A 20,032-nucleotide genomic window follows, 5' to 3' on the forward strand; every position below is an offset into this window, starting at 1 on the left:
GTCAGCCTGTGCCTTCCCTTTCCTTTTAGTTGATGCCTTTCACTTGCAGACCCATCCAAACCTAAACAGGACAGGGAATGTATCAGCAGCTATCAGCAATGGAAAGGATCTGGAATGGGGTGGGGAGGTACATGTGTGACCAGCACGTCATGGATTTTTCCCACCTTCTATACTTGGCCATTATAACATAGCCTTTAAGGCAGACATTCTATCTTGGTATCTCTGCCTATTCCTCAGTGCTGTCCAATAGAACTTTTCGGACTGATGGAAATGTTTGATATCTGTCCAATATAGTAGCCACATGTGACTACTGTATACTTTAAATGAGGATAGTACAACTGAGGAACTGAATTTTTACCTTTACATAACTTTAATTTTAATAGCCACATATGGCTAGTGGCCTCTGTATTTAACACCACAGCTAGTCTTGATTCCTGCAGCAACTAAAGCTGTTGTTCTTGATGCCAAACCCCAGAAGACACAAAGAAATGGAAAGATATTCTGTGCTCTTGGATTGGAAGAATTAACACAGTTAAAATGTCCATACTTGACGTCAAACCCCTTGGCTGGTGACCAGATACCCAACTAGGATCTTGCCAGCCCTTTCTCCTGGGAGATGTTCCTTGTATCCCCCAGCTTGTTGAGAGGGTCTTACAGTGAATAAACGAGTCATTTGGAAGCACAAGGTGATTATTTGTCTAATTTTCTGTGACTCCTATCATCTCAACTCCTGCTGCTTTGTTCCAACTGCTAAGTTGAACTTTTTGAGCTTGAAGTTACCACATTCCTTTAGATACAGCACATTAGATCACTGCTTCTCGGACTTTAAGGTGTATATGAATCATCTGGGTATCTTGTTAAAATGAAGATTCTAATTCTGCATTTCTAACATGTTTCAGGTGGTCCTAATCCTAGATTCTTGGTTCTCCTAACCCCTAATCTTACCGGATCCACATTACTGATGGCTCAGCAGCAAACATATGAATTCAGACTCCCTAACTTATAGTATCAAATATTTATTCATCAAATATTTGCACCATGTAATGGAGCTCTAAGGCAATATGAATTCTGAGCAATCGATTATGTTATTCGGTATGATATATCATAGTTTGAAAATTAATAATAGCTACTATATTTGAATATCCTATTAGACAGAGGAAGATATGACTTAATGAGCTAAAGATCACAATGCTAGTAACTGACAACTAAAACGGGAACTAGGTTTGTTTGATTCCAATGCCCATGTTCTTTGTACTATGCCAACCTCCTTCTCAATGCTAAATTCAGGAATGTCCACATGTCAGGGTTTCCCTTCATAAGAGAGCTGTGGAGGGTATATTGCTCCTAAAGAACTTTTTTTTTCCCCCAAGCATAAGAATAATCAGAAAAAACAGTTTATTCTATATGTATCATTAAATACTAGATATAGTTATTATCTATATATTCTGTTGTGGATTTGCAATCTGATCAATTTTATTCAGCTATCTTCTCCCCAACTTTAAATTCAACTCCTTTAACTCAGATGGCACATCACTATAAATAAGATTAAATGAGTTTCTGAATTTTATAACCAAATCACATTTGTATCCCTCATTTTAATTCACAGTTTTAGCCACCAGACTTGTTTAAAGAATTCTAACCCTCTTAGAATTTTCCTAGTGTCAAGATAACTTCAGGGGCTGGCCCCGTGGCTGAGTGGTTAAGTTCTCGCGCTCTGCTGCAAGCGGCCCAGTGTTTCGTTGGTTCGAATCCTGGGCGTGGACGTGGCACTGTTCATCAAACCACGCTGAGGCAGCATCCCACATGCCACAACTAGATGGACCCACGATGAAGAATATACAACTATGTACCAGGGGGCTCTGGGGAGAAAAAGGAAAAAAATTTAAAAAAAAAAAGATAACTTCAAAGCATTGTAATAGCCCATTCTAGTGTTTTACTCACTGATGATCAAGAGGCTTCCCATAAAAACAAATGGCAAACTAAAAAAAATTGCAAACTTTAAGATAAAGGATTAACATTTTTACTATAAAGAGCTTTAAAACATGTCAAATAAGAAAAAATTGTATATGCCAAAATGAAAATTGGCAAAAATATGAACAGCCAGAAACATGACTATCTAGAAAATCCAAAAGAATCAAATGAAATATTTAATAAAAGTATTTAGTAAGATAATCCAATTCAAGATCAACATAGAAGAATCAATAGCTTTCCTACATGTCAGCAATAACCAATTTTTTAAATGTCATGAAGTAAAAGATCCCAATTACCATAGCAACTTTAAATAACTATAAAATACCTAGAAATTAGACATACACAAGACCAATATGAAGAGAACTATAAATGTTTCTAAAAGATTTTTTCAAACCTGAATAAAGAAACTATCCTATTTCTAAATGAGAAATCTCACTCAACAATATAAAGATATAAATTCTCTCACAAAGTAATCTTTCTATTTGTTGCAATCGATCCCAATTACAATTCTAAAAGAATTTTTGTTTGTAATAAAACCCAAAAGAAAAAAAAATCCGTTCTTATACATATTCTAAGACTGAGAGGGGACCTGACCTTTAAACATACCATAAATTAGCAATAATCAAAACTGAGTGGTATTGGCCCAGAAATAAACAGACAGATCAACTGAAAAGAACAGAGTCAGGAACAAACACACATTCATATGTATATATGGCAATTTAGAGCATGATAAAGATAAGATTTCACATTAGTGAAGAAAAAATAGGATATTCAATAAAAAGGGTTGAATCAATTATATATTTTTGGAGGAAAAATTACCTCATAAAACTTACAAAAATAAATTCCAGATTGGTTAAAGAGCTAAATATTTTTTAGCTAGTAAAGTGTTATAGTAAAATATTTTTATAATTTTGGGACGGGGAGAGACTTCTTAAGCAAGTCTCAAAGTCCAGAAGCCATGAAGAAAAAGATAGATATGACTAGATGAAATATAAAAATTTTAGTACACCAACAGACAGTATAGATAATGCAACAGACTGAAGAAAATATGTGCAATATATTTTAAAAACACAGATTTGTACTGTATCTACATACATATAAAGAGTTCTTGTTAATCAACAGGTGAAAGAAAACAACCCAGGGGCCGGCCCCATGGCTGAGTGGTTAAGTTCACACGCTCTGCTTTGGCAGCCCAGGGTTTCACTGGTTCAGACCCCGGGCATGGACATGGCACCACTCATCAGGCCATGCTGAGGCGGCATCCCACATGCCACAAGTAGAAGGACCCACAACTAAGAATATACAACTATGTACCTGAGGGCTTTGGGGAGAAAAAAATAATAATAATAAAATCTTTAGGGCGGGCCCCGTGGCCGAGTGGTTAAGTTCATGCGCTCCACTCGGTGTCCCAGGGTTTCGTCAGTTCGGATCCTGGGTGCAGACATGGCACCGCTCATCAAGCCATACTGAGGCAGCGTCCCACATGACACAACTAGAAGGACCCACAACTAAAACTATACAACTATGTACCGGGGGGCTTTGGGGAGAAAAAGGAAAAATAAAATCTTTAAAAAAAAATCTTTAAAAAATAAAACAACCCAGTTAAAAAATAGGCAAAGAACAGAATAAGCAATTTCCCAGAAATATAAACAGCCAATAAAGAAATAAAAGATGTTCAAACTCACAAGTAATCTGGCAACTGCAAATTAAAACAAAATTTTTTGCCCATTATATTAGTAAAAATGTACAAGATTGATAATATCAAGTGTTGGCAAGTATGTAAGGATATAGGCACTTTCATAAGTGCTGGTGCAATGCAGAATGATACACAGACGATCTGAAGGGCAGATTGGCAGTATCTTTCAAAGCTGAAAATATGCATACCCTTTAAGCAACAATTCTAGGCACCTATTCTAGCGGTATTCTAGAATATTTGCACAAGAGACAAGAATAAGTGATGCTCATTTGAGTGTTGTTAGTAATTTGCAAAAACTGAGACAACTTAGATGTTAATCAATAAAGGAACTGTTAAATAAATTACAGTAATTCAAACTGAAATACAATCAGCTGTTAAAAAGTATGTACTGACAGGATGAGATCTCAAAGGCACATTGCTAAGTTTTAAAAAAAGAGGTAGAGAAAAAATATATTATCATTCCACTGATTTTAAAACGTTACACATAGATATATAGATTATAAATAGAAACTGCATATATTGCATAGAAAAAAGACTAGAAGAAAACCCATCAAACAGGGGAGGGGCCAGCCCTGTGGCAGAGTGGTTAAGTTCACTCGCTCTGCTTCAGCGGTCCAGGGTTTCGCCAGTTCGGATCCTGGGCGCGGACATGGCACCGCTCATTAAGCCATGCTGAGGCAGGGTCCCATATAGCACAACTAGAAGGACCCACAACTAAAAATATACAACTACTTACCAGGGGGCTTTGGGAGAAAAAGGGAAAAAAAAAACAAAACAGAAGGGAATCTTTGCTTCTTAGCCTCTAAATACAGTATTATTTTTTTAAAAGACTGTTTTTTTCTCTTTCTTTAAATTAAGCATACAATTTAAATGTTTATAAAATTTTTAAGTGTTTTAAAAAAAGACAACCATACTGGGGCTGGCCCCGTGGCCCAGTGGTTAAGTTCGCGCGCTCCCCTGTAGACAGCCCAGTGTTTCGTTGGTTTGAGTCCTGGGCGCAGACGTGGCACTGCTCGTCAGGCCATGCTGAGGCAGCGTCCCACATGCCACAACTAGAAGGACCCACAACGAAGAATACACAACTATGTACTGGGGGGCTTTGGGGAGAAAAAGGAAAAAAATAAAATCTTTAAATAAAAAAAAAAGAAAGAAAAATACTAAATATGGGAAAATATTCAACTTCACAGGAAATCAAAGAAATGGAAATTTAAAATGAGATCTAACTTTTCACCTATCATGTAGAATAAATTGTTTTTGGTTTGTTCAATGTCTATTTACTATTGCTACTGTAAGCGCTGGGAAACTAATACTTTCTCCCACTCATCCCTGGAGAAGTGTAAATGGATAGAACCTTTCCAGAGGGTATCTGTATCAAAGAAAAGTTCTTCAGGCTCTCCTGTGGAGGGTGAGAGTTAAGGAATACTTTTAGGCCATTATCTTCTTTACACATCCTCAACTACTTTTTCAGTTTTCAACCCTTTTGGTGGAGAAGTTTCATTCTCTGCTCTCAAGGTTCTTCCTCTCCTCTCATTCTCTTGCTCTAGACCTTTCCTGAAAAAATATCTCAATGCCTCAAAAATAATGCACACAAAAAACACGGGCACCCAACCCACTTAGTTAAAAGGTGTTAGAAAATACAAGAATCTCATTCACAACCATGTGCTATTCCTGCTAAAATCTATACAGATGAGGGACTGCTGCAGAAAGTCAACTCAATGAAAAAAACTACATCATTGACTTACCTTCAAATCTGCATGTATTTCTTAAGAATATTACGTATTACAACAGAGTTGTAGCCATCCACTTTTTTTAAGACACAAAAACATTTATTAAAATGGGCCAGCAATGCAGCCGGACACAGAAAAATGAAACAGTAATATAATAAACCGAATATAGGACGATTTTGAATAAATTATCCAAATGTACTTATCCTAAGTAGGAAGTATAAGAAGGAAGGGAAACAAGTAATCAGTTTGTACTGTCTTCTATCAGTAGTCTCCTAACACTGGTTTCCTAAAGTTAGCTGAGAGCATCTATAACTCTACATATAGCAATTATTAAACATAATTTGGCAATGTGGTACAGTGGAAGGAACACTTAATTGGAAATCAGGACACCTGGTATATTGCATCTGTGTGACTTTGGGCAAGTCATTTAAAAGTTCTCTAGGCTCTGGTTTCCTCAGTATAAAAGGAATGTATTAAACTGGTTGACCTCTAAGCATTCAACTAAGCATCAACACTTCACCGAGGGTATTTACAATTCTCACTTAGATTTTTTTTTTTTGAAGATTTTAATTTTCCTTTGTCTCCCCAAAGCCCCCTGGTACATAGTTGTGTATTTTTAGTTGTGGGTCCTTCTAGTTGTGGCATGTGGGATGCCTCCTCAGAATGGCTTGATGAGCGGTGCCATGTCCGTGCCCAGGATCCGAACCGGCGAAACCCTGGGCCGCCAAAGGGGAGCATGCAAAGTTAACCACTCAGGCATGGGGCAGACCCCTCACTTAGATTTTTAAAGAAATCATGAACTAAGATAAAATTTGAATTTCAACCAGAAAATCAGATTTTGGATTTTGGAATATAGAGTTTAAAAAATCCAAAAGCAAACATGTAAATACATGGGACACGTATATATTTTTTTCTCAATACAAAAACTACAGTACAAAAGCCTGACTCAATCCCTTAAAGTCCATTGTAATAACATTTGCCCTATATACGAATATAGATAACTATTTCTACTATTAAAATGATCACTTTCTGGAAGCTTACAGATGTTAACAATTGTTTGTTACAATTATTTTCCCAAGCATAGCTCCCTATAAAATTATATACATGAATATGGTAATTTACTCGGTTCTCTATATAACAGTACAAACCACACACTTACCATCATGCTAATATTCAAATTAGTTCCCTATACATAGTGTAAATATTTGAGGAGGAAAAAATCTACAAATAAAAATACAGTTTGAATTCTGGTCTTCTGGCCAATTGCACCTTCAATCTCTGATCCCCTTACCCCCATCCCAGGACTCCACCCCTGCGAAAGAAAGGAAACCTGCTTAGGTTTTTCCAATCACATGTATTTCCAACTACAATCCCTAATCTACCATTTACTAGCTCTGGGATCTTTGGCAACTTCCTTCAGTTTTTAAGCTTCAGTCATCCATTTCTTATCTTTAAATTTGAAGTACTAGTACCAGCTGAAGAGCAGAATGTTGGGAAGATAAAGTGAGATAATATGTGCCTGTCACATTAATAATCACCCAATGAATGTTACCTATTATGCTTATTACTAATATTGAGCTAAGAATGTCCAGTGATATTCATTTTAAAAGAGTACTAAAGGAGGCCGGCCCAGTGGCCAAGTGATTAAAGTTCCACGTGCTCCGCTTTGGCGGCCAGGTTTGTGGGTTCTGATCCCAGGCATGGACTTACTCCACTCATCAGCCATGCTGATGAGGCATCCCATATACAAAATAGAGGAAGACTGGTACACATGGTAGCTCAGGGCTAATCTTCCTCAAGCAAAAAAAGAGGAGGATTGGCAATGGATGTGAGCTCGGAGTGAATCTTCCTCATAAAAAAAAAGTACAAAAAAAAGACTATTAAATTATGAACTGACCCGTGAATTTTCTCCTCAGGCTTCCATTCTAACTTTTATATCTTCTGAGAAATTTAATACATGTTTTATTGATCCAGCATACAGTTTAGAACTTGCTAAATATTTTGTAATTTTTTAAATTACTTCCTTTGGGAGAAAAAAATTTATTTCCTTTTTAGTCTTGTCAACTACTATGTAAACTCCTCAGGGCCAGAACCTTGTTTCATAAGCCTGTGTTTATATATTGTGCTTATTATATTGTAATTATTTGTTTCTCTATCACTCTCCCTTCCTAGGCTCTGAGCAATTCCAAAGTAGAGAGCAAGACTTACTTGTATTTGTATCCTGAAGGCTTAGCAATCAGACACAAAGTAGGTCTCAATAAATGTTTGTTGAATGGATAAATAAATTAATCTTTTTTCCCCGCTGCAACGCCTTACACAGTACTCTACACATAATAAGAACTCAGTAAAGCTCATTAATAAATTCATGCAGAAATCTTTGGACCCAACCACATAAGGCTTTATCTTGCCTCAGAAAAGCACTTATACTTTAAAGTTTAGCTACTGACATTACGAATTAACAGTTTTAGTCTAACACATATCAAATAAAGAGGTTCAATGACTAACTACATCAAGGCTGGCTCTAGAAGGATTTAAAATCCATTATTCTAATTAAGGAATTTGTGACGCTTAACATGGAAAAATCCAGTTACATAATCAAAAGAGAGGTTATCCCTTGCAAATTTATAGCTACAAAAGATAGTGAGAAAAATTATCAGAAAGCTTGTATCTATAGATTGAAACGGATAAATTATTTTTTATGACTGAATGGAAGCCACTGTTTTCACTAGATAAAGAGTTAACCAGCAAAGTGGTCCAAATCTGTCTCTAGAAAACAATCCTTGAGATTCCGAGACTAAATGTTTTGCCCTCTCCGCAATTTTAACTCCCGGGAGACTCCTTCTATTTCCAGATTGACAGACATTCAAAATCTGTTCTGTCTCCTAAAATAAAAGGTCATCCACTTCTTAAAAAGCAAATAGCTAAACAGGCACACTTTGGGAACACTAGGTTTTATATTCAAGTAACTAAAACTATCCCTAGTGTTCAGCCTGCTGCTGCTGCAAAGAAACACTTTTCTTAGTGTTTAAGTTACATCGTGGAAGGTTTAAGTGTTGTACTGCACATCCTTTCACTGTATCATCTAAACTGATTTTTACACTGCACATATAATTTCATAAGTACATCGTAAAGGAATTCTACACTTGAATGAATCTGGGAAGAAATATGATGTTAGCACACACCCCCTTCTTCCAACTCAATATGCTCCAGAGGAAGCACCTCCTAGGCTTTTTTCTCAAGAATTTCTCTCTCCCGCCCCCACCCCACACTTCTAGAGCAGCAATCATTCATTACCCCACTCACAGTCTCTCCACTGAAAGAACCTTCCCAACTAATACTAGACCACCAGGACCCTCCTTTCACAACTCAGATTTCATATGGGATTTCTTTGGTAGGGACGCGGGGCGGTGAAGGTCTGGGACGCCACCATTCCCCCACGCCATTTAGGACTCGGGTCCTGGCGCGCAATCCCCGACCAGCCTCAGGCGCATCCCGGGGAGCTGTGAAGATCTGACACTGCACCCCGTTCCCCCCACCCTCCCGCCCCTGCCATCCCGACCAGTGCAAAGCAAACTGGGCCCAACCTCTGTGTTCCCATTCAACATACCCTCCTCCTCGCTGTACCCCATTTCTTCCCACGTATTCCTCGATGTAGCCCGGTCCCTTTATCCAACTCTGAGTCCCCTGTAATCCTCTTGCTCCCAACACACACACCCTTCTACGCTCCAGCCCCTACCCCTTGAACCCTACTACACCCCAGTCCCTCCCCCTGGACCTCCCAGCAGCTCCAGTCTCCCCGCGTGCCCTAGTGCAAACTGGCGCCCTGTCCCTATACCCACAGGACCCAGGTCCTTCCCCACACGTCACACTTGGACCCCTTCCTCCCGCGACCCGACCTTCCCCACCCCCTCCCTAGGCACTACCCCCTGTACCCTGATACCTCCGGCCCCGCCCCCTTGAGGGTGTCGCACTCACAGCTCCTGCTGCCGCATCCTTAACCGCCGCGGCTGCTATAGCTACAGGGAGCCAAGGCAACCAGCTCTCGCGACACTTTCCTCAGCTACGGCGAGAACAGGCAAGAAAAGCCTCTCGCAAGAAAGTAAATGAGTCAGGCTTGAGACTGCTAAGTATGTCTCGCGATAGTACATACTGTGTAAGATGGCGACTGCACAGCGTTTCAGGGGTGGCTTGGAGAGGTTTGGAAGGGGACGAGGGCGGGGAAGAATCTTGAGCTGCCCGGAAAGCCGGAAAACTATCGTAGGCAGGACAATCTGGGATAGAGGAAGTTAGTATGGCGAAGCCTACACTGGAATTAATATTACGGATGTGGTCTTCTTTTCCCAAGTGCTTCAAAGGCAGTGTCGCCTTTAACTGAAGTTCCGTTTTCTCGGCGTTTTCCTTCTGGATGCAGAGTAGTTAGAGATAGAGCGAGCAAGCCAGAAACTGATTTTCCCATATCATTACCTTCCTTCAGGAAGTTTTCATCCGTCCTTCCCCTACCCTGGTTTGCAAATGGTATTTGGCTTCACAGAAATGTTTACGTTTACCCACAGGTGCCCCACCCCCATCAGTTCGCCGGACCAAAATAGGGGAAAAAAGTAAAAAGAAAAATTATATTTAAGCACTGGTGTTTGGCCTTGAATGCGGAAGAGGACGGCATTGGTGTGTGATTTGAACTTTGTACTTGTTGCTTGCCGCCCTATGGACACATCTTTAGTGACTTTCTCCACACTTAGTTGTATGGCTTTCTCTCGCTGCTCTCAGACAACTGTAAATGCAGACTGATTGAGTAGCATGTGGGATAGAAGGGGAATTTAAAGAACAGAGGGGAACAAATAAGGGAATAGAAATAATAAATGGAGAATCCATTTTCTTTTCTCCGAAGCCTCTAAATAGTTCTCATAATCTATCCCAGTGCTGTCCAGTAAAAATGCATGTCAAGCCACATTATGCAATTTAAAATTTCCAGTAGCCACATTCTTAAAAAGTAAAAAATATGAAATTAATTTTGGTAATTTGTTTAACCCTAAGTATTCAAAATATCATTTCAACATGTAATCAATATTTTAAAATTATTAATGAGATATTTTACGTTCTTTTTTTCATACTAAGTCTTCAAAATCCAGTGTTTATATTTACAGAGCATCTCAGTTCAGACTAGGCACATTTCAAGAGCTCAATAGCCACATGTGGCTAGTGGCTACAGTTGGACAGTGAAGTTCTAGACCCTAGACTAGGGAATACACTATCTGGGTGACTTTAGGGGCATAGTATTATGGGCATGTGGTTTATGTAAAAGAAACCCTTGAAGTTGCTAACTCAAATGGCTGCAGAGCTTAGGCATGTAACAATAAAAGGTGACCTAGTGTAAAACAATAAGCAGTAGTGGGAACTAGGACGCATGGGTGGAGTACAAGCTCCCATCTACAAGGGAGCTCTCCTGAGCTCCGAAGTTTTAAAACACAGCGATCGCAAACAGAAGATGTCTATGAGCAGTATAGACAACTAGCTCTGCTGCCAATATGTGGCCTCTGTGAACCACGGTATTCAAATATATGAAACATTTTTGAAGGAAGGATGTTTTAACAGAAGAATAGTGTTCAGACAAAGGGACAGCAAAGCTTGAGGATTTGACTGGATTTCTGGCTGGGTCCTGTACAAGTGTGCACCATTGCAACTTCTGATAATTGACTTTCAAGTAGACTTTTCTAGTAGGATGATTTCAAACCAACCTGGGCTCCTTGTAAATTAATAAGCTTCTATCATGATTTTTTGTTGTATTTAAGATTTCAGACAGTTTGAGCTTGGAAAAATTAAGTTTCTAGGTTTTCAGAGCTATTGACTAGCAGACCCTGGACTTTTTTTTACCCCAACTTTAAGGGTAGGTTTTTAGTTGGGAAGGCTCATGGACTTTTAAACAGGAGAATCTGATGAAAGTTATGAACCCTTATCCAGATCCTGTCTGTGTTCTACCTGTATTCCCTCAGCCTAACCCAAAGTTCACTACAGCTTTGGTAGACAGATCCTGTACAAGCCCATAGCTTCCTGCTTCAAACATCTGAGTTATCTCTTTTCCTACAAGTGCCAGCAGAGTTAACATTTCCAGCAGCAATCTGCAACCAATGAGAGATGGCATTTGGTGGCTAAGTACTCCAGTTCCTCACTCCCTCAGTGGGGCAATTCTGAGGTATGTTCTACTTTAGTGTTTCTCAAAATTTACTAACACATAAGAATCACCTGGAGAGATTAATAAAGCACATTATTGAGTTTGCACTTTTAACCAAGCTCCCAGGAGATAATGATGCTGCCAGTCCATGGACCACTCATTGAATAGCATTTTTCTCAGAATCCCCAATGATATTCAGCCCCAGTTGCCCAAAGCGCCTTTACTGGCTTTTTCTCACTCACTGCTTGGATTCTGGGATCACTTCCCAAATTAACTACTTGCATCCATATCTTTGTTTCAAGGTCTGTTTGGGGGGAAATCCAAACTATGAGAAGACTCTTCTTAGAAAAATGCACAGAGAGGGGCTGGCCCCGTGGCCGAGTGGTTAAGTTCGCGCACTCCGCTGCAGGCGGCCCAGTGTTTCGTTGGTTCAAATCCTGGGCGCGGACATGGCACTGCTCATCAGACCACGCTGAGGCAGCGTCCCACATACCACAACTAGAAGGACCCACAACGAAGAATATACAACTATGTACCGGGGCTTAGGGGAGAAAGAGGAAAAAATAAAATCTTTGAAAAAAAAAATGCACAGAGAAATAGAGTTTTGCGTACAAGTTTAGAGGAAGTATGAATCTCCTGAAATTTATTTAGGTTGTTAACAGAAAGTGACCAGGGGAAATGTCATGTGACTCAAGGTCTGTGAAAATTGATTCAGTCTATGCAGAGTCTAGCACTTAATATAATCATTAACGGGTCATGGAGTTGACTAAATTTAGCCAGCTCTCCTCAGAAATTATTTTCCTACATCCTATTACATTATCTCTTTATTCTTCCTGGTCTGCATCACTCTTACTTTGTGGAACATAGTAGTAAGTCTGGGACTTTAAAGAAACCCATGCTTGAAATCAATAAAAAGAATATTGCTACTCATTCCTATTGGACTCTCATGGTTTCTTTCCAATCACAGTGCTTTCTGGACGCAACTGCAGTGCCCCTGTGACTCTTAGATCTTTCTTGCTGTGTTCACACATAGCCAGGCATACTATAACTGCAGCCAGTTTCTCCCACTTCCTTCCGGATTCCAACATAGCTCCCTATTCTCTTTCATCCTTTTGGGAATCTGTAACCTTTGACACATACATTCCCAAGCCCAGTCTGGTGTCATCTGGAAACTTTATGGCATGCTCTAGTTCTGTGATAATTGGGTAATCCTGATTATCCCAATTTCTAATCAGTTACATAAACAGACCTAATACCAGGATCACCAACACCCATTTCCTAATCAAAGCACACAATAGCTTCTTAGCTTTGCCCACATGTGGGCCAGCACATGTATTTGTACGTGATTATCTGTCTTATGTACTACTGAATAAATATGTCTTTGTATACACCTATGAATGTGGTTTCATGGGTGTGGGTGTGGGTGTGTAAGCAACCAGAGCTCGGGTCTGGTCTTGAAGTCTGAATAATGAATGTTAAGTATTTTACTTTAATTAGTCTCTGTGCATTGTTAGCCTCAGTTTTTGTCTGCCCTCAAATATCAGAGGAAGAATGAGTTCATTTCCTTGAAGTTTATTGACTGTTACCAGTGGCAAAGCAAATTCCATAAAAGAGCACGTTCTATACAGAGCAAGTGAAAGGGGAGCTCTGAGGAAGGACGCTTGGAGTGAGGACTTGGAGTGAAGGATGGAAAGACAAATCTCTCCCTCCTTTTTCCCTCCATTCCCACAGGATACTGGATTTACAGTGAGGGTATCCTGATCGGCATTCCCTCTCCAAATTGGAACCAGAGAGGGGAAACTTCATGCAAAGTAGAGGAGGAAACACCTCACAGCTCCTCTGTTTCTCCATCCAAGGGGATGCCAATATCCACGTTGTAGTCTACAGGCTCCCCGGAGCTCAGCCAGGGGATAGGGGTTCGATTGAAAGAAGGCCTGTTGGAGAGGTTCTGGTTATAGAGGACCAGGGGTTCACTCAGCAGGGGCCCCAGGTCAAACTTGGGCATCTGGAAAGTCATGCGTTTGGAGGCCTTCTCATATCCACCATAAGGCATTGCTGTCCTGAAAAGGGGACACATTTTAAAAACATTTTTAAATTAATAACTAGAAAAAAAGGAACAGAGTTTTATCAGTGAGATGTCACCCTGATTTGAGGATGGGGAAGTCTGTGAATTCTAGTTCCAGATACAACTAGAGAACTTCTGCACTCCTTATTCTTCTTCTCACTTAGCACTCCAAGGTTTGCTTGTTTCCCCAAAGCTAACAATGAAAAAGGAGTCCAGTGGTATTAGATAGAGAGTCTCATGGATAGTTGTGACCCAGACAAGCGTTTCAGAGAAAGTGACTCCAAACACTATAGACCCAAAGGTCTGAGGCCACCTTAAATTACAATGTAGAGACTCCCCTCAAAACCCTTACCCCACCTCCAGTGGATAGTGCATGGCCTGGATGAGAAGAATTAATATTTCCTGGAAAATCCAGGCTCTTTAGGACCAAATGCAAAAGCACTTCTCCAGCACTTCCCTATCCTGCTTTCACACAGATCTCCTATCCACAGTCTAGAGAAGCCCAATTCCAAAAGAATAGATATTTAAGCCTTACTAAAGTAGGGTATTAAGAAATAGAATCATACTAATGGAATCCTAAACTTGAATGAAGAGAGTCTCAAGAGGCTTCAAATGTGTAATATTATTCTCATTTTACAGTCAAGGCAACCAAGGCTTAGAAGTAGTGTGACTTTTCTATGCCCACACAGCTAATAAATGGCCTATGAACTAAAATTCAAATCCTGCCTCCCAGCAAATTTTTTCTTCATCTTACCATACTGTTTCTCTGAACTACAATGAAAAGAGAAAAGGCCTTCAGTTAGGGCCCCCATATTCCTCCCATGCCTCCTCAGCCTCCTTCTGAAACATTTGAACCAAAGTCTCCATCCCAACTAAGGACATGTTGCCACACAGTAGAATGCATCTGGTTCCTTCCCCACCAAGCCTACCTGTTGAAGGACTTATATTGGGGGAGTTCAGCTTTGGCCCCGTAGGCCAGCAGGTCAATGCCCAGTTCCACTTTTTGCTGGGGATCAACCCCCATGGCTCTCTCCCATGGGGAAATATAGGTCTTGAACACAGTGATATGTTTTCCTTCTCCACCTGCCTGGTCTCCTGGTAGCCATGGGAGAGAAAAGTAACACAAATAATAGCAGTTAGTAGCCAGTGGAAATTAGTTTCACACATCTGCTGTAGGGAAGTTGCTGGGGCCAGGGAGCAAAGGTATAACATCCTGGTAATTGTATAAGGTTTGTAGAATAATAACAGGCTGGGGTCAGATCTGTAACTAACACTGAAAAGCCAGAAAGGTGACTGAGAGACAAGGCTTCTGGATGGAACAGACACATCTGTATCCCCCTGGACCCAGAGAGTACATCGAGACATCTCAGAAGCCTCCTCTGTGCCCTACACCTAGTCTAGGCCTCACTTCTGGAGATATTTCTTCTTAGGGACCAGACACATTACTCTTGGGTGAGGATACTTGCCTGTTCCTGTCTCGCCAACCCCTGCTGTGCCAGCAACTCCTCCTCTGCCAGTCTGGCCCCCAGGACCTCCTGTACCTCCAGATTGAGACTCAGGGCCCTGATGGTGCTGCTGGTCAGAGCCATACTGTCCAGCAGAGCCACTTCCTCCTGCCTGGCCTCTGCCACTGCCCTTGCTGTAGGAGAATCCCTGACCAGCTGTGCCCAGCTGTCCCCCCACTGTGGGAAGGAACTTCTGGAAGTGATCCTGAAAAGAAAGGACAAAGTGAGGGGAAGATTAGTAAAGGGTATGGGGAATATACAAAGACACAGGTGTGCATTGAAAGGAGGAGGTGATCAAAGACAGTGGACAACCCGAACACACTGAATCCTCTGAGATTCCTCCCTCCAGTAGGTGGATAGTACATACCCTGAATGAGAGGAATTAAACTCTCCTTAAGGGGTAGGACCCCGTTGGCTCAGTTCCTCCAATGACACCTTAGGAGAGAGGCAACCCATTCTCCATACTCCCCTTTCCCATCCTTACCAGGGCAAAGAGGACCAAGACTTCTGCTCAACTAAAATTTCAGAGGGTGGAGTTGGCTTAGAGAACCCAGACTTGATTTGAAGAACTAGAGAGATCTCCGCCCCTCCCCCTCCTCATCTTGTGTAATAGACAGAAGTCTCTTTTCTCTTTCTCTTCCTCTCCCTCTCTCCTCTTGGTGCCTGTTGGACCAGGACTTCCCGACAGTGAAACTGCAGTGGATGGGGGAAGGGTGGCCAAAAGGATAACACTGGATTCATCCCCAAAGCCTAAAAATAACATCGCCAACTCCTTCAGGAGGCTCTCCTGGCCACCCCACCATGCACACCCCCATGCTCCACCCAGTGTAACCAGACCCAGGCAGGGAGGAGGACTTTTGGCCTCCTAAAGTTAGAGATGACTGGCTCAGCATTTTTACTGTGCTCCTACACACAGGCCAATGACAGACACTCCTGCCCCTGGCCCCATATAGACATCTATTTCCACTCTCCCCTGGCTGCCCAGGGAAGGTGGAGGGGAAAGAAAGGAAATGGAGAAGATCCTCACCTACTCCGCTATAACATCTTGTGCCTGGCCCCTCTCCAATCCCTACTTCTCTTTGGAGAAGGATCCTGACTAGGGGAAGTAGGATCTTAAAGAATGGTTTCAGTCCCCATATCTGGGGTCCTTAGACTGAACCTTTAGATAAAAGAATGGCTCAAGAAGGAGATGGCTATAAAAATTCACTTAACTCTTTCTAGAGTTGCCAGATTTAGCAAAGAAAATTACAGGACACCAGTTCAATTTGCATCCCAGATAACCAACAGTACTTCTTTAGTATAAATATTCCCCAACATTGCATGGAACATATTTATATATAAGAGAGTATTCATCATGTATCTGAAGTTCAAATTTAACTGGGTGTCCTGTATTTTTCAAATTTAATTTAATTTTTATGTCCCGGATATTGCATGGGACATACTTTACTAAAAAAGGATTCATGTTTATCTCAACTTTACAATACAGGACTGGGCTTCCTGAGTTTTATCTGGCAACGTTATCTTTAACACAACCATACTGGGAAGGAATTTTCTCCCGAGGTTGTGGTACTCCCCATCCCCCTTCACTAGCTCTCAAATAGCCACTTAGTTTCAAAGGTGAGCTGTTACTTGCCCTTGTGCTATTGGGGCTCAATATATCTGGGGGTTTAATGAGCTTATAAATTGGCAAGGAGAGGAGCTTGGTGATGTTTTGGAGATTCAGGGCCTACCAAGAAGCTGTCCGGAAAGGCACTAGTCTTCAGAATAGTAAAGTTCCGAACTCACCATTGAGCTGTCAGAGAAGACATCAGGGTGGTTTTCATAGATAAATTTCTCCACTCGCATCTGCCGCAATTTGAACATCTTGGAGCCCCGGTTAGTAAGCAGCGACAGCTCCTCCAACATCACATCCCTTGGGACACTGATCTTCTTGCCCAGGTTCAGGCCTGAGCTCTCCTGTCCACCTTTTTGTGAAGTAGGGAGGAAAAGACAAGGGAAAGAGGAAAGTAGGGTTTTTGGGCTTAGAATGCGGACACCATCTACAACTAAGTGTTTGTGTCTCAGCAGAGATCACTGAGGGAAGCAGATGCTGTCTGTGATATCTGATCAAATTCTGTCTAGTTTGTGAGAGATTTTGATTTCCTGCACTTGGAGTTGGAGAGAATGCATGGGAACTGGGGTGCAGAGTAGGAATACTGGGGATACTAGAGTGGAGATGGTGAATGGGGTAAAAAAGGGGCAAGGGGCACAGGGCAAAATGAGTAAAGGAACGTCATAGATGGAGACCACTGGGGAAACTGTAGTATGGGGGAAAGCCCAAAGGCCAACACTGTGTGGAATTGGCCACCTCTAAATATAGACTCCTGTCTTAACTTCTTTTCCTTCTCTTCCCCTCAGGGAATTCTGGCTGCGAACAGCCTCTAGGTATTGAGAGAGCTCTTCACAGGCATGTACTCCTACCACCCCCGGGAAAAATGCCTGAGCAGTTTTCCATTTTAAGTGCTTACACAGGCTCCCAAGCTCTGGGGAAAGAAGTAAGGAAATTAATCATTTATCGAGACCTTATTCTGTGCCAGTCTCTATCATATAGATTTTCTTCCTCAAACATCCCTCACTGACCTGTGGGGCCTCTCGTCCTGGACCTGCACTGGCAAGATGGCATGGGTGTTATTGTCTCAGATTACAAGGTGAAAAGGGTAGAAGGGTAAGTAGTCAGTGTTGAATCCTTTCTCCCTCTGTCTCTCTCCTCCCCACCCTGGAAATCCTCTTGTCTCTTTATGTCTCTTCACCCTAAGACATATAGAACCTTATGATATTTCTGGGACTCTTGGGCCAGAGATACTCTTAATACGTCCCACACTAGGTAGGTGCAAACATGTCATACCTCCCGTGAGTTCCATGATCAGTTTGCTGGATTTCCTCTTCTTGTTGGGGGCCGGGGTTCCTGAGAGTGGCATTGTGGAGGCAGATTCAGCCTGGATAGGGTGGGAAAGGGGAGTTGGAGGATGGACAGGGACTGGGAAAGCTGAGTGTCTACAGTAAGGCAGTACTTCTTAACCTGGAGTTAAGGGCTTCAGGGAGCAAAATTTCATTAGATTTCCAAAGAAATATATATTCTCCTAAAAGGTGAACACTTACTGCTTCAGGACTTCTCTTCTTGGGAGGCAGGGCAGAAAGCATAGATGCACCCCCTACCCCTATCTTCTACCAGCCTCTTTTCACCTATTTTACATAGAGCTGCTACAGGGATGAGGAACACAGTGTGTGTTGGGGGGAAGAGTATCAAACAAACAAACAACACAGGCAGGGCAATGCACCCAGGTTTCACCGGCTTGGCATGACTTGAAGTTTTACTTGCATGAGGATCTCAGATTGGGGCTGTCATTCCAAGCTCTGGTCTCTCCTCAGTCTTCCCTAAGCCCAGAGTGGGGTGGGAGGTGGGGAAGAAAAATGTTCTGCCAGGGTTGAGGAGATGCAGCCAAAAACATTCCCCATAGGAAGGAGAGGTTGTTGCTCCTCCACTGGGCCAGCTGGAACATAGCCTGGGAGGTCACAGCAGTGTTTTCCGCTCCCTTTCAGTCACTCCCGCCCCAGACCCCCGAACTGGAGTGGAGAGGCGGTCAGGGGACATTTGAACCTTGATGCATGTCAATTCAGCAATATCATAGCAGTGGGGAATTGAGAGAAGACAGGAACATAATAATCTCACAGTGGAGGGGGACAAGCTGGGAAAAGATACAAACTCCAGCTCCTCCTTATCAGAAGCTAGTACTCAGCAAAATGCTGTCTTCTGCTGAGTCCTATCTCAACAACACATCTGCAGTTCTACTGCCTTAATGGGGTCTGCTGAGGCCAGAATCCAGGGACTGCTAAATAGACTCTCCCTGGACCTCTCTCAGCCCCAACCAGGTTCTTTTTTCCAACTAACCTCTCAGACCCCCTTTCCATTCCTCCAGTGCCTCCCCCAACATCTCCATCCCTGCCCCCTCCATCCCCGGCCCTTCTCCTTCCAACTCTCTGTGGCTCCCCTAAACTGGACAGCTGGGAGCTGAGCATAGATGGGGGGGGCAACTCCCCCAGGATCAAGGGTCACTATTGCAGACACAGACACAGCTGTCAGCAGAGTGGGCTCCAGCAGCTCTGGCCAAAGAGCTAGCGACTTACCGGCTGCTCAGGCGGTAGTCAGCCCTCCCTGGGGTCCAGCAGCTTTGGAGGACTGAGCTGCTATGACCGGAGAGCCCGAGCTGGGCAGGTGTGGGGGAAGCACTGGCAGTGGGGGAGGGAGGGTGGTTATTAATAGAATGATGAGTGCAAGCAGCTCAAATGGCACAGGGGGTACTGAGACCCTGAAACCAAGATCCTGCCCTTGCCCAGAGGCAGGAAGGGGAGAAAAGGCCTTTGGGATTCTCCCACTAAGCTGTCTGAACTAGGGATCAGTCTGCCCAGGGACTCCCCTTCCTTGGCTCCTAGAGTCTGAGATCCAAAGAAGCATTCAGGGAGAAATTGAAAACTGAGGAGAGAGGAAGCAGGCAGCAAGTAGTGGAGAGGAATTCAGAGTGGGAGAGTGAGAACCTAGAGAACAGGTCTGGAGAGCCACTCAGAGCCAATCCTGGCCAGAGCTGGAGGGACACGCAGGTGCATTTTGGATGTGAGAGGACTTAAGGCTCTCTGTTTGGGGAAGGGAAGTCTGTTCACAATGGAGCTGCTCTTTGAAAGTTCCTGGATGGGTTGGTTTTTCCTCTGGGAGGATCAGTTCCTGGCAGAATAAGGGACAAAATGAACCAAATCCAGTGCTTCCTAGGCTGTCAGTGATGATGTGGGGAAGACTTGACCAATTTTTGCCTCTTCACTCCCATTTGCTGTTGAGGTGCTCAGTTCAGCCTGCTCTGCTGGATAGATGTC

The 20,032-nt window shown here is 42.4% G+C and overlaps 2 protein-coding genes across 12 annotated transcripts in view; both read right to left on the reverse strand.

Annotated features, from left to right (window-relative positions):
* USP54 (ubiquitin specific peptidase 54) overlaps positions 1–9,506 on the reverse strand; it is a 113,411-nt gene extending 103,905 nt beyond the window's left edge. For 10 of the 11 annotated variants that reach the window (XR_011495650.1, XM_070490023.1, XM_070490041.1 and 7 more), the window contains exon 1: positions 9,370–9,506. The gene's annotated coding sequence lies outside the window, so the exon portion shown is untranslated. Of the gene's footprint in view, positions 1–9,334 lie in introns of all 11 variants that reach the window. The other variant, XR_011495653.1, reaches the window with a different exon arrangement.
* A 3,610-nt stretch (positions 9,507–13,116) lies between these two features.
* Positions 13,117–19,693, reverse strand: MYOZ1 (myozenin 1). The gene is made up of 6 exons (XM_014858851.2): positions 19,295–19,693; positions 18,015–18,105; positions 16,916–17,094; positions 15,092–15,335; positions 14,555–14,720; positions 13,117–13,620 (listed from the first exon to the last, which is right to left on the reverse strand). Exons 2-6 carry the CDS (start codon positions 18,085–18,087, stop codon positions 13,389–13,391), a joined length of 894 nt encoding a protein of 297 aa, XP_014714337.2. The 5' UTR covers positions 18,088–18,105; positions 19,295–19,693; the 3' UTR covers positions 13,117–13,388.
* Positions 19,694–20,032: the final 339 nt, after the last annotated feature.

Source organism: Equus asinus, chromosome 2 (genome assembly GCF_041296235.1).
Source record: "Equus asinus isolate D_3611 breed Donkey chromosome 2, EquAss-T2T_v2, whole genome shotgun sequence".
In the NCBI taxonomy this organism is placed as follows: Eukaryota; Metazoa; Chordata; class Mammalia; order Perissodactyla; family Equidae; genus Equus; species Equus asinus.

Bases quoted from the DNA above. Each gene is read 5' to 3' on its own strand.
- MYOZ1 (XM_014858851.2), bottom strand. From the start codon at position 18,087: ATGCCACTCTCAGGAACCCCGGCCCCCAACAAGAAGAGGAAATCCAGC. The intron at 17,095-18,014 runs GTATGACATGTT...CTTCACAAAAAG, and splicing joins GATCATGGAACTCACGGGAG to GTGGACAGGAGAGCTCAGGC. The intron at 14,721-15,091 runs GCAAGTATCCTC...CATGGCTACCAG, and splicing joins GGTTGGCGAGACAGGAACAG to GAGACCAGGCAGGTGGAGAA.